Genomic DNA, 13,795 nt, shown 5'->3' with positions numbered 1-13,795 from the left:
TTTTGGGACCATCTCTAGCCTAACCAAACTAATCTTGACTGGGTTTCTTAATGACCTTTAAGACATGCATCCTTTTAGTTGGGCATTTCATCCAAGTGTGAAATGTTTCCTTAGATTCTAAGAACCAAATGGTATTTTTACAGTAGAGCTTTGAAATTCTTTGTCCCTTTGGAAATAGAAATTCTCAAAATTCATATGCCTATTTATAAGCTGGTAAATTATTCTTTTCATGTTCTGAAGAAGCAAAATTTCTTAAACTTTCTCTGTTTAGAATAAAAGTCAACATACCCACTCCTCCAAATTTAGAAGTAAGATAAATGGGCAGTTTTCTGAAGGATGAACAGCCCTTAGAAAGGTACAGAAATGAAAAGTACATTTTATATAGGTAGTTCAAGATTTAATCAACATGGTGCTCAGGAAGTTAGGAACTATCAAAATTATTTAGAGAAAAGTCAGAAGGAAGATTTTCCACCATTTACAAATTTTTGGTAAATAGCTAGGAAAGAATAATGCAAATTTCAAAGGAAAACTGATATAACTGTGAAACAGTCACTATAATCACTTTAACATTACATCAGTATGCACACAACTTTGTGTGTGTGTGTATATATACACATATATACATATATAATATTATATTTATTAAAACTGTTTTCCATGTTCTTATAAATGGCTTGTGTATCTGTCTTCTCTTTTCAGTAAATTAACTTTCTCAATGGGAAGAATTTTATTATTCTTCTGTTACTACTACTATGTCCTATAGAATAAAACAAAATAATATATAGGATGAACTAAGGTTAAATACCTAAACTGAGTGTACAGAATATTAATAATATTTATTTTAAAAAAACAAAAAAAGCAGGGAAGCAAATGTAGACCCAGAGGTGGTTTCAAATCTGGACCTAGTCATGAGAGCATGAATTCAAGAGTATATGCGTGAAGTGGGGTCACTTCCAGGTTGTTGTCCCTGACCATCTCTCCTCTAAAAGAGTCTGCTAGCCTAGTTCAGCACCTAGGTTTCTTGGGTCAATGAAGCTATCAGGTGCCAATTTTGTGGCAGATCCAAACCTCAGGAGAATCCCTAAAACATATAAATCATCTAAGTATTATGAAAATGGTAAGTGATAACACTCTACAGAAAGATACTACCATTTCTAGTTAGATATCCAAAATAAGGACAATATGCTGCAAGACATTTTGCATTCTCTAGGACCCACTCTCCCCACAAATCCTCCTTTCTCATTCATGTTATACTACTGTGTAAACAAAAAAAAAAATCTCCTTAGGTCTAGAATATACAAAATCTCTGCTTAGCACCTCAGTTTCCTCAGCTATAAAGCAGGCTAGGTAAAAGTGTTAAATAATTAGCCTAAACAGAACATGCTAAATAATTATGATTTTTTGCAAGTGTCTAATATTTACCAAAAATATATGATTTCTTATTTAAACAAACAGACCTGGTAAGTGACATGGTGCATTTTACTAGAAGTTGATACTTAAATTTTATTTTCCATTATGACCTTAGTATCATTTTAAGCTATGTAAGTACAGAAAAAAACCAAGGACATATATTTGCTTAATAATTAGAAAGCCATAAATTTATGAACTTAAAATAATTATAGACTCTAGCTCTCCACCCAGGGTTTTAGAAACCATCAACTTGATTTTCAAATTGTGCTATGCTTGCCAACCTTATCTGCATACATCAAGTGGTAATAATATTGTAAGGGACTCCCTCTGGGTATGGAAAGAAATGAAACTAAGTTTTACTTGTCTAAAATATATCCTAAGAATTTGAAGACTAATGTGTGGCAGGTAATGAGAAGATGTCTGATTAGTCTCTAAATACAAATATAAGCAAAGATTACTTCCTCTACATTTAAAAACAGGGTCACTGCAAAGTAAACACGTTGACCAAATATGACTAAAGGAAGATACATATCTATCTGCATAGTTAAGAAAAGGCAGTTTCACTGAACTGCAAGTTACAATGTTCAGGAATTTTGCTTGTCCTCTGTTAGTCTTTATCCCTGTAGCCATTCTTATTGTAATTGCTTTTTAAAGTCTAAGTAGCTACACAGAATATCTTGGTTGTTTAATACACCTGTCATCTTTTCAGTGCTTTCAATTTGAGACAAGTCCTTGGACTGATTGATTTTTTTCTAAATTCTGACAACAATTCTAGACAATCATAACCCCATTTTATAGATAAGGAAACTAAACCTTAAAGAGACATTAAGTAATTTGAATGATGAAGCAGCTAGTAAATGGTAAAACCAGAATATAAGTCATTATGCTCTTAATCATTATATAACATTGCCATTCTTTAATGGGAAATTAATCTTTTCACTTGACAGAAATGTCAGAATATTTTATAAATAGCAGAACATTGAGCATAAAAATATGTGATATGAGTTCTTCATGCTTGTGTAAGCTAGGATTTTAAAGATAAAATTTTATTCTCTGGAAGAAGACAGAACTTACAATGAGATATGATGGCACTGATTATAGAAATAGCTTTAGAAAAGTACGGAATGCAATATACTTTAAAAGATTTACTTTATCTACTAAAAAATAAAATATATCCTTATGAACACATAATATGAAAAATGGAAAAAGTATATGAACGTATTAGCAATTTAATTCTTTACTGTAGTTATAATATTTGTTACCTGGTGTGATTTTTCATTTTTGAAATTGAGTTACTAAGTTTAGTAGAAGTCAGAGAAAAACATACTGTTCTCAAAAAGAGAACTTGAGCACACTACCTTAATCCAGGGTCAAGAGAAAAGCAGAAAAACTGAATATTAAAAAAACCCCAAAACTGATAAAGGCCAGGATGTCTACAGGGCAATCTGACAACTAAATATAACTAACTTCATAAATAACCTGTTGGTCATTCTCAACATTCCTTTCTCTTGATCTGTAAATTGAGGACCAAGCCTTAGTGCTAAAGATACAGAGCAAGGCGACATTTTATTCTCCTCTTAATTCACAGTTTGCTCAAAGAATGTAATACATGAAATTATTTATAACTTAGAAAATTCTATGAGTTTATATGACTGAGACACCCTTAGAGGAAGTAACTGTCAAAAATGGAGAAACTCCTTTATGTGACTTCAAACAAAGGCTTGTGAATTATACTCTTTACAGTTCATGTTAATTAAAAATTTACCAACCTATCACCAGGTCCTGCTCGATACCTTGCACCTGGGATCAGCACTGGGTCATCATCACTGTCATCTGTGTCCTGGAGAGCAGAGTCCCTGGCCAAAGTTTCCTCATGAGTCAAAGGCCCAATGGCTTCTGTTTGTGATTGAGGTTCGGGATTGCTGGTACTCTGACTGGTAGCACTTTCAGTGCTAGTTTGATCTGAAGTTCCTGGTTCCTTGCCTTTTTCAGATAAAGTGGATTCTTCTGGAACCCCACAAGGGCTATCAAGATTGAAGTCATTCCTTTCTCCTGAACCGGAATCCAATGGCTCAAAAGTAAACTTATCTGATTGTGCTGTCAGAAAAGAAGTAGTAACAATTGGTCATGTTGGCAACACTAATTTTTTAATCTAACTTCAGAGCTGACACAGACAATTTCTAATATAAAGTCTAATCCCCCTATATGAAGAACAAAATTCCACAACACATCTATTTGGAAATGGTCTCTAACTCTGGAGAGACTAATACAGATTAAGGCTTCTTATTTTCCTATATGAAGGAATTATCTAAAAAGAACAAGACAACTCACCTATATCTAGACTGTTCTGAACTGTGCTTTCTGCAGATGTACCTCCCTGAAGTGTTGTCACATCCTCTGATGATTCTTCAGGAGCTTCTGGGAATTCAACCAAATTATCATTAAATCCTAATTTTTTTTTTTTAGAAAAATAAACACCGATTTAATACTCCAGCTTTCCTATATATAAGTAGTTCTTAACCCTTTTTGTGTCGTAAAAACTTTTGACACTCAGACAAAACCCCGCCCTGCCACTGTAATGCAAATACTATGTATGTACCCACAAAACTGTAAAATGCTATCAGGAAGAGATGTGCAATTCTGCCCACTGCCTCCTCCTAAAGCCTATGTGTGGACCTTCATGAACTCTATGTGAAGAATCTCTGCTTTAGATTATCCCTCACAACTGACATTCCTCAATCTTGCTTTTTTTCCTCTAAACTTCAGAGAATCTAAACTTAAAACTGAGTATTTTTCTGCCCTTTTGTCATGCATTTGGTCTAATTTGAACTATCATGAACAAATAGTAACGTTAGCCCCACCATAAATTCTGTTTGGCCATTGAAAATACTTACTTCTGGATTTAATTCCAAGACCCATGAAGGATCAGTCTTTTTTGTTCCTAACTGGACATTTGCTTACCAGACAATCATCTTATACGTATTTTATTCTTGCTAGCTCTGTTATACTGAGGTATGTATTCATTTAATGAAAAACAATTCATTTATTCCTTCATTTATCAAGTATGTACTGAAAATCTACTCTGTTCTAGGCTATACTAACCCCTAAATTTCATTTGATGATCACATAAAAATATTCTAGGAAAGGGTTCTAAAAACATGCCCTAAATGGCACTTCTTATATGAAACAGGATTTACTCATAACCTGTTTAAATTTTATCCCTTTTTTCCCTCCATAAACCACATATACTCTTTGAAAAAATCAAGATAGGTACTCTGTATTTCACTGCTAGGTATAAAAATGGTAAAGATAATTCAAACCAATATTTATATCTAACATACTGTCAGTACGATGACCATCTATCCTGGCCACTGTGTCCACAGAGGGGAACTGTGCTTTACTGTGATGCCCCATCTTAAATGCTTAAGGTCCTTATCTTTTGCATTTGTTATCTGTTTATCAACAGCCAGTAACTGGACTATTGCAGCAAAACTAATTGATTAAAAACAAGAAACAAAACTGTAACACTGAGTTATCAGAAAAATAGGCAAACATCCAACACTGGGTTTTGTCATGACAAAAACAAAATTAACATCTTACTTGCTTCATTCTCTCCTTCTAATGGTTGCATGGAGCTCTGTGGGACCAAGGATTCCTCCTGATCCTCAGATTTGCAGTGGCTCCCATTTCCTCTAGAACTTGAGGCAGTACTGCTCCTACCATCAAGACAAGATAAGTGATCCCACGAAGAAGTTAATAAACATGAACTTTTAGTATAATTTTTATATTTTACAACTAGAGAAGTTGATCAAAAAACTTGACTACAAATAAAATACAGGATTTATTATTTTAATAGTACTTGAAACACATCACTTTAGAAAGTCTAGGTGGTTATTCTAATCCACTTTAATATTTAAAAAGAGATTTAAAAATATGAAAGGACCGCTTCTTCACCGTTTTGATGCTTCTACGATCTGATATATATTTTTACAAGTCTCTCTATTGAATTTTAACTTAATTATATAATCTCTCTTCTTGTTCTCACTACAGATGGTTCACCACATTCAAATTCTTAATGATTTTACAGACTCTGATCATAGGCCCTTTTAGACTTTGTTGTTCTAGGCTACTTTTAAATTAATACTTGAAAAGAGGCCTGGAAATTTCTTTGGTCTTTGAACTGCCCTCTGTGGACCACTGCCGGTTCTAGATTGTTGTTCAAATATGGCAAGTGATTGAGCACCATGGTTTTGTAGAAGGATAATGTTTTCTGTTTTAGTTTTAATACCTACCTGATGATGATCCTAATTCTGTTAGAATTTTTAGCTAGAGCAGAATACCAGACCAATTTAAATAAATAATTTTCAATGAACATTCTGTGACAAATAATGACATATGTGTAAGAAGGGGATTGAGTGGGAAGGAAAATAGAGGAAAATGTATAACAATCTGACTAAGATTAAAATTAAATCCACAGAAATGCAACAATTTCTTAAATTTAGTATAGATGTGAAAAAGAAACTGAACAGCTACAGTAACTTAAAAAACGTTAATTATAGACAAACAGCAGTGACTTAATAAACAATGCAAATTATCATGGAACTTTTGTCAAAATTTTATAAAAACCTTTTTAGGCTAACTGCAGAAGTCAATTTGATTTTTTTAAAAGGGCATCCATATATAATATAGTTTTAAGAAAGATGTATATCTACATGGGTATATGAGCAGAGAAAAATGTCAGAAAGGATATTCACCAATGTTAAATGTCATCTCAGTAGGATTACTGTAAAGTGATTTTTTTTTCAATTTCTCTCTAGATTCTGATTTTTTTGCAATGAACACATATTTCTTTTTAGCCAGAAAGAAATGCATAGCAATTTTGGTAAAGAGAAGCCAATGTGATACATAAATCTTTTTTTTTTCCATTGAGAAAGCTATGATACAGGCTTAAAAAAAATATTCAATGTAGAATAGTTATGATAATTAAAACATTATGGCATTGATGTAGGAATACAGAGCCATTAGTGGAAAAGACAAAGTAATCAAGTAAATACATTTAGCATGTGTTAATATGGCATTTTAAATCACAGATAAACGACTAGATTGCTCAATAAATGGTACTGGGACAAAGGAAAAGCCATGTAGAAAAACTGAGCTATAAGCTCTACATCATACTTTATGGTAAAATAAATTGTAAAAGGATTAAACATATATTTTTGATATAAAATCACAGAACTGTAAGAGGAAAACAAGAAGAAACTTTTCCCCTAATCCTGGAAGGACAAGGAGTATTAGCTCACAGGCTGAAACCATAAAGCGAAACTACCATAAGTAAACTGAAAGACAAACAACAAACTGGGAAAAATATCTGCAACAAATGAAAGACAAATAACATTATCCTCACTTAATTCTATAATATATAGCTCTTATAAATCAATAAGAAAAAGATAAACACCACAGTAAAAAACTGGGCAAAGGATTTGAAAGGCAATTTTAAAAGATGACAATTGTAGCTAACACTTATTTAAAGCCTATCACGTGCTAGTCAACGTGCTAAGTGCTATGTACTTTTTCTGCATGTTCTCATTAAATCTTCCCAACAAAGTCTGAAGTAGGTTCTATTAAATATGCCCTTTTTCAGATGAGAAAACTGATATTTAGAGAGGTTCAACAGCTAGTCAGGTTCAGAGCCCAAACTCTTGGTCAGTGTGCTCTATTGCCTTATCTGGATCAAAGAAATTAAAACAAAAGCAAGACACCATGCTGGCATAGATGAAAAAGACTGTATACTCTTTTGAATTTTTTTTTACAACGAATACAGAATACTTTCATAATCAGAAAAAAGCTAATTACTTTTTTGATAAAGAAATAAGAGAATATAATTTATGGACAGTTTTTAAAGAAGGAAAAGTAGCATTCAGAAGAAGAGTGGGACTAAAGATGTTTGGTTAAAAAATGTTCAGATGAGATTGTTTGTAAGATATCAGTCCCTTCTGTACAGAAACATGAGAAAAGACTTCTTAAGAATAACTATGACAATCTTCTGTGATCTTAAATCATGTATTAAGAAAAAGGGCCAAAGATATCATTATTTTTAAAAGTTGAGGTCAAACACTAGAGTTCCTAAAGAAATTCTACTAACTGTACCTTCAAATATATATCTAGAATCCAATCTCTTCTGACTACCTCCACTGCTCCTATCCTGGTCCAAGACACCACTACCTCTCACCTTGCTTACTGCCAAAGCCTTTTAACTGGTCTCCCAGCTTCTACCTAAGGCCTATTCTCTACACAGCAACCAGAGATATCCTTTATCCTTTTAAAGACCCTTCTCACTTACCTGGCTGACCTTATCTGCTACTACTCTCTCCTTTGGTCACTCTACTCCAGCTACGTTGGTTTTTTTTTTTTAAAGATCCTTGAACATACTAAGACTGCTCCTGCTTCAAAGCCATTGTACTGGCTTTCTCTCTGCCTAGAATGCTCTTCCCCCAGATATATGCATGGCTCACTCCTTCTTACCCTTCAAATTGTCCAAATGTCATCTTCTCAATGATGCCTACCCTTTCCCTAGGTCTCCCAAACATCTTTACCTGTCTTATTTTCTTTCATAGCACTTAATACCATCTAACATACTATACAATTCATTTATTATGTTTATTGTCTGTCTCCCATACCTAGAATGTAAGCTCCAATAGGGCAGAGATTTTTTTGTCTATTTTTTTCATTGATGCATTCCCAGTACAGTCTTTGGAATGTAGAAAGGTATTCAATAATATGTGAAAATCCTATTTAATCAAAGAGCTTAATATTTAAAAACACACAGAAATACAAATGGAAACCAGTGAATTGGAATAAATATTATCATATATCAACATATAATTAATTATATATTAATAAACAATATATAACTATATTATATATTATTTATATGCAATATTATATATTATACTAACATAATATATAATAATATACAATTAAATATGTTAATATAATAATATATTAATCATATAGGATAATTAATATATTGGTTATTACATGATTAATATAATCACCCTGTATTAATCACATATAATTATATTAATATATAATTAATTATATATTAAGAAAGATTGTATTATCTATATATTAATTTATATAATAATAGTAATATATTCAAATACAAAATTTGGGGTGCTGTCTCTCTCACACAAAAGGCAATGAGACAGTGGCAAAGAATTTAAGAAGCTGACATAACTAGATTTTTTTTAATGTAAGATTTAACTAGATTAAATAAGCAATAAATATAATCAGAAATGTCATTAAAAAGAATCTATACAACTATTAAATAAAGTTCAAACTCACCAGTAATAAATTAAATAAAAATTATTTTTAAATCAAATATATATTACAAATAAATGAATATATTGATATTGAACACTGGTCTGGAGACAGCAAAACATGTACTTTCATATGCTGCTGGGAGAAATGTAATAACAGATTATCCTTTTGAAAATAATTTTATAATATCTTTCAATCTAGATATAGTTTATTTCTGGAAAAATATCCCAAATCGATAACCTTAAAGGTAGGAAAAAACCTGTAAACAAAGATATTCATTATAGTTTTATTTGGTAAAAATAAACAAATAAATTCACTGCCTAATTAAAGGGAAATGGTTAAGTAAAACTATGGTACATCCACTTGACGGAATCTATTATACAGCTGATAAAATAATACTTATGAAAACTAAGTAGTATTGTGGGAATATTTACCATAAAGTTAACTCAAATAAATGCAGGGGAGAACTGAATATATTAGGTATGATTAAAATCATGTTTTAAAACTCGAACCAAAAATATATACGTATATATACACATACACATACCTTTTACATAGGACCAAGAATGCAAAAAGCTCCAAATGTTAGGTTTATTAATTTTTGCACTAGTGGTCTATTGGTGATTATTTTTATCTTTTGCATTTTCTATCAGAAGAAATATCCCAGGACCAGCAATATTAGTATCACCTGGGAAGTTTTTAGAAAGGCAAATTCTCTGACTCCATCTCAAACTCTGAGAGTGGGGTCTAGTAATCTGTGTTTTAAGCAGCTCTCCAAGTGATCCTGAAGCACACTAAAGTTTGAGAACCAATGTATTATTGCAAAACAAAGATGATGAAGTACTAAAAATAATATCTAATACAATCCTACAAAATGGCTAAGAACATCTTCACAAAAATATTAACTTACCATTCATCTGTAAAGTTCAGTTTTATTGTGCTTGTAGTTGTTCCTTCTGTGCTGTAGTGCAAACTTAAAACTGGTTCACCTGTCCCTGGTTTGGGGCTCAGCTTTTCATTATTGTTATCTGAAAATCGTGTTTAAAACATTTGAAAAAAGTCTCTGAAACCAATAAAAAGATGACATTTCCTAAAATTTATAAAACTTAAATTAGGTTGTCCTTGTCATAACTCTTTCTCACATCTGTATGGTTCTCACTTAAAGTTCAAAGCAAGTGTTATAGAAACACTCTATATTTCAAAAGTGGCATTGCATCATTTTCTAGCTTTGTGTACATGACTCCCTTTGATTCAGATGAAAATCACACACATTTGAGAACCATATTTAGTTTTTAGGGAATCAAAGAATATTAACATGCAATGACATACTTTATAAACTTGGTACTTTTATTTAATGGAACGCTCAGGATCTTTTTCTTCCGTTGCTAGAGCATCAAGAATAACTATCATTGGCTCCTTCAGAAACACTGCGAAGTAAGATGCAAGGGCTCCAAAAGAAGTTGTTTAGTAAAAACTTTGCTGCAATTAAATGCTATCAAATTCTTTCTGTTCTTTCAAATTCATAGACTTATAATCTAGGGAGGGATTACAGCCTGTACACTGTTGGGAAGGAGGCGGGAGAAGAAAATTTATTGTACTCTGTTATTTTCTAAAACTCTACGTTATAAGATCGTACATTTTGGTATAATTCCATCCTCTTCTCCTGACTAATCTTGCAAGAAATTTGTTTTCTAAATTATGGAAAGGCAATTCCACATTAAAAGTCTATAGGTGATAATCATAATATACATCCATCTCAACATATAAAATCTTTGTAAAATGGTAAATAAATATCAAGAAACTCTACAGAAATGGATACAAACCACTTTGAAGTCACCTCTCCCTTCCCCCACAAAAGGAGTACATGGATATTCAAAGACAAATTTGAATAGGGCTTTAAATTTTTTTTCTTTTTATGATGATAACAGCTTGGGGGAACATTAAAATGTATAGGGAATAAAAACTGCTATGTAATCAAACATGTAACATTTCTGCCAGTCGCTTGCAAAAAGGAAACTATTCTGTGTCCTAATTGTTTTCTCGATACAAGTTCAAGGACTTGATATAACAGTACTAAAAATAAGCTTTCTGTCTTGAAAACAGTATCAACAAAAGCATTAACAACTTAATGAAATCAAAATTACTTAGGATTTTTGGTTTTTAGGTCCACTTTATATTGCAATGAAGGACATATCTTTTTGCATTCCTCTTGAAGACGGTGGAGCACTTACTAAAAGAGAATCTGATAGAAACTCTGCTCTAGCTTTTATCCTGTGAGAGGACAATTAACAAGACTTAAAAATACAGAACTGTAGCAGAAAGGAAAAAGGATTCTCCCCAAGAGATGAGAAGCCAAGCTGATAAAACTCAGGATTATCAATTCTTAGGTCTTCACTTCTAACTCCTGAGAAATCCTCTCCTATAACATTAATTGCTATTTGAAAATAAAAGTATGAATCAATTATAAAGCTGGCCTACCAAATGATAAATTCACTTTGTTTCTGTACTACTTTTGTTATGATTATGTCCTTGATATAAACAGCTGCTGGAAAAAAATTAACAATCCATTATGACTTTCAAAGATTCAATATTACATTCAATGTTTTAGAGGACGTATTTTACCAAATGGCATTCTGATAAAATAACCGAATTAACATATCTTTAACTTACATAAAATTATCAAGAACAGGACTTTTTTTTTTTTTTGGCCGCGCCGCATGATTTGTGGGATCTTAGTTCCCCAACCAGGGACTGAACCTGATCCCTCGGCAGTGAATGCCAGAGTCCTAACCACTGGACCACCAGGGAATTCCTGAACGGGACTTTTAAAATATCTGTCCTATCCTTGACAATCTTTGAAAAATTTGCTGTTAGTCATTTGTCCACATATAGTTTTCCCTTATTCTTTAGTTATGTTGCTAAAATTTCTGTCTCATTGCTGCCAAAACCACAGTCATCCTTAGGGATCTGGAATTGGTGAAGACAGCTGAAAGACTGAATGAATGATCAAGGAAACTAAGAAGTAGAGCTGGGGCTACTTCTTTCATTATCTCTCACAACATTCTGTAAGGTGCTTTGCTATTATTTTTCTTTTAAAGTAGAGAAGAAATAGGGGGAAAAAAGCAGGTGTGAGAGAATTGTAGGATTAAATTTCATAGATCTACCTTGGTTATGGGAGCATAAGTTTTAAGAAGCCATTTAACACCTGATATTAACAAACACAACACTGTAAATCAACTATACTCCTCAATAAAAATTTTAAAAAAGAAGCCATTTAAATGCTGTATCAAAACTTCCTTTTTGGGTAAAATTAGAGGCAGCTATAGATATTTGCATGCTCTGACTAAAGGAATATAGTAGACAAATAGCTAGCTGTTAAGAGGTCAAAATGGTGTAGAAAATATCTACCAGCCTCCAAGAGCACCCCCAACCTCCAAAAGCAACAAGCTTCCTGAGATGATCAATGTTAATTCAAACCTTCTTCCTAGGTTATCTACTACCAAGTTATTATTTAATCTATCTGGAATATAGTAAATAACATGTAAAACACAGTAGTACTCATTTAATTTATAAAATGACTATAGTTGACAGAATTTGTTCATTTAAGTTGTCAATGAAGTCATCAGCCCGGAGCAAAATTGGCCCATCACATTATTTCTGTTAGCTACAAATACTTCAGACCCCTAGTCTAGTTATCTTCTTGTAGACTGCATATAAATATTGTCTCTGGCAGAAACACTACGCAGTGCAGAATGTGGTTACTTCAACTGAGGCATTAATGGAAGTGTATATCCGAGGTTTAAAAATCCATTTCCTAGCCTTGTTCCATTCTACTCTTCCTAGTTTAATACTCCTCTTCTTGACCATATACAACCTATCAAATTGAATTTTCTCGGAAATGTAGATCACTGGTTTACTAGGAAATTAATTAACAAATTGTTTCTGATAAAGTGCATATTTTAAGCTAAAAAGGTCTATAAAAAATCTACTTTAGGGCTTCCCTGGTGGCGCAGTGGTTGCGCGTCCGCCTGCCGATGCAGGGGAACCGGGTTCACGCCCCGGTCTGGGAGGGTCCCACGTGCCGCGGAGCGGCTGGGCCCGTGGGCCGTGGCCAATGAGCCTGCGCGTCCGGAGCCTGTGCTCCGCAACGGGAGAGGCCACGGCAGAGAGAGGCCCGCATACCACAAAAAAAAAAAAAAAAAAAAAAAATCTACTTTAAAGAACTAAAAAATAAATTTTATTATTACTTTATTTGAAGAAATATTTGTAACCATTTTAATTTTCCATAACTTGCTCTGTGTGTTAAAAGTTGGATTAGCAAAACATTCTAAAAACTGTATTATTCAAAGCCTTACTTATATAATGCACAAAAATAAATTAATATTACTGAAATATTTTGCTTAACAAGTAGAGGTTTTAATTTAACAGCCTTAGGGTTTAGAACTTCACCAAACCCAATGACTTTATGTAGAACGCACCATCATAACAGTAACTAAAATTTCTTGACCATTACTATGTCCCAGGATATATATGTATCCTTTGTTAAACCTCTGTAGCACATATTTTAATCTCCATTTTATAGATGATGAAACTGATGACAATGAGCTAGATTCTTTTTCTATAGTAACCTAAGTTTCTTTCTATATGAAGTTCCTACTTACTATACTGTCTTGGAAATAATCTGAATACTAAGTAGAAAATGATTACTTAAATAAATATTTTAATTAAGAAATATTAACTGCTGGTATTGTTATTTCTCAGAAGTGATGTATAATTCATATCAGCAACTTTAACTAATAAAAGTTCTGGTAGTCCAAACTGTCACTTTGGTATCAGAGTATTGGAAAACTACACTGTATCTTTTCCAGGGCACTGAAAGACTGAACTATTTCTTCTCACTCTAAAAACATTATTGGAGAATAAAATTAATTGTGGTGCACTCAGCACAAGGACAGTGTAGTGGGGGGAAAAATCACTTTTAACTTGTTCAACACTGCTAAGATGGCCATATATATTGCTTTGTAGTTTAATTATTAAAAACAACTGATGATGTTAGTAGCTTAGA

At 32.6% G+C, this 13,795-nt stretch overlaps 1 protein-coding gene across 7 annotated transcripts in view; it reads right to left on the bottom strand.

Moving 5' to 3' along the window:
• Positions 1 to 13,795, bottom strand: part of DCAF6 (DDB1 and CUL4 associated factor 6) — a 170,259-nt gene that overhangs the window by 39,239 nt on the left and 117,225 nt on the right. For all 7 annotated transcript variants that reach the window (XM_024116668.3, XM_024116670.2, XM_024116672.3 and 4 more), the window contains 4 exons: positions 9,641 to 9,758; positions 5,011 to 5,126; positions 3,742 to 3,828; positions 3,180 to 3,507 (listed from right to left, as the gene is read on the bottom strand). In XM_024116668.3, the coding sequence (XP_023972436.1) occupies positions 3,180 to 3,507; positions 3,742 to 3,828; positions 5,011 to 5,126; positions 9,641 to 9,758 (649 nt within the window). The remainder of the gene's footprint in view (positions 1 to 3,179; positions 3,508 to 3,741; positions 3,829 to 5,010; positions 5,127 to 9,640; positions 9,759 to 13,795) is intronic.

This window comes from Physeter macrocephalus, chromosome 4 (assembly GCF_002837175.3).
Source record: "Physeter macrocephalus isolate SW-GA chromosome 4, ASM283717v5, whole genome shotgun sequence".
NCBI classification, from domain to species: Eukaryota; Metazoa; Chordata; class Mammalia; order Artiodactyla; family Physeteridae; genus Physeter; species Physeter macrocephalus.
Note: the sequence above shows the minus strand (reverse complement) of the source record. Positions and strands in the feature narration are given on the sequence as shown.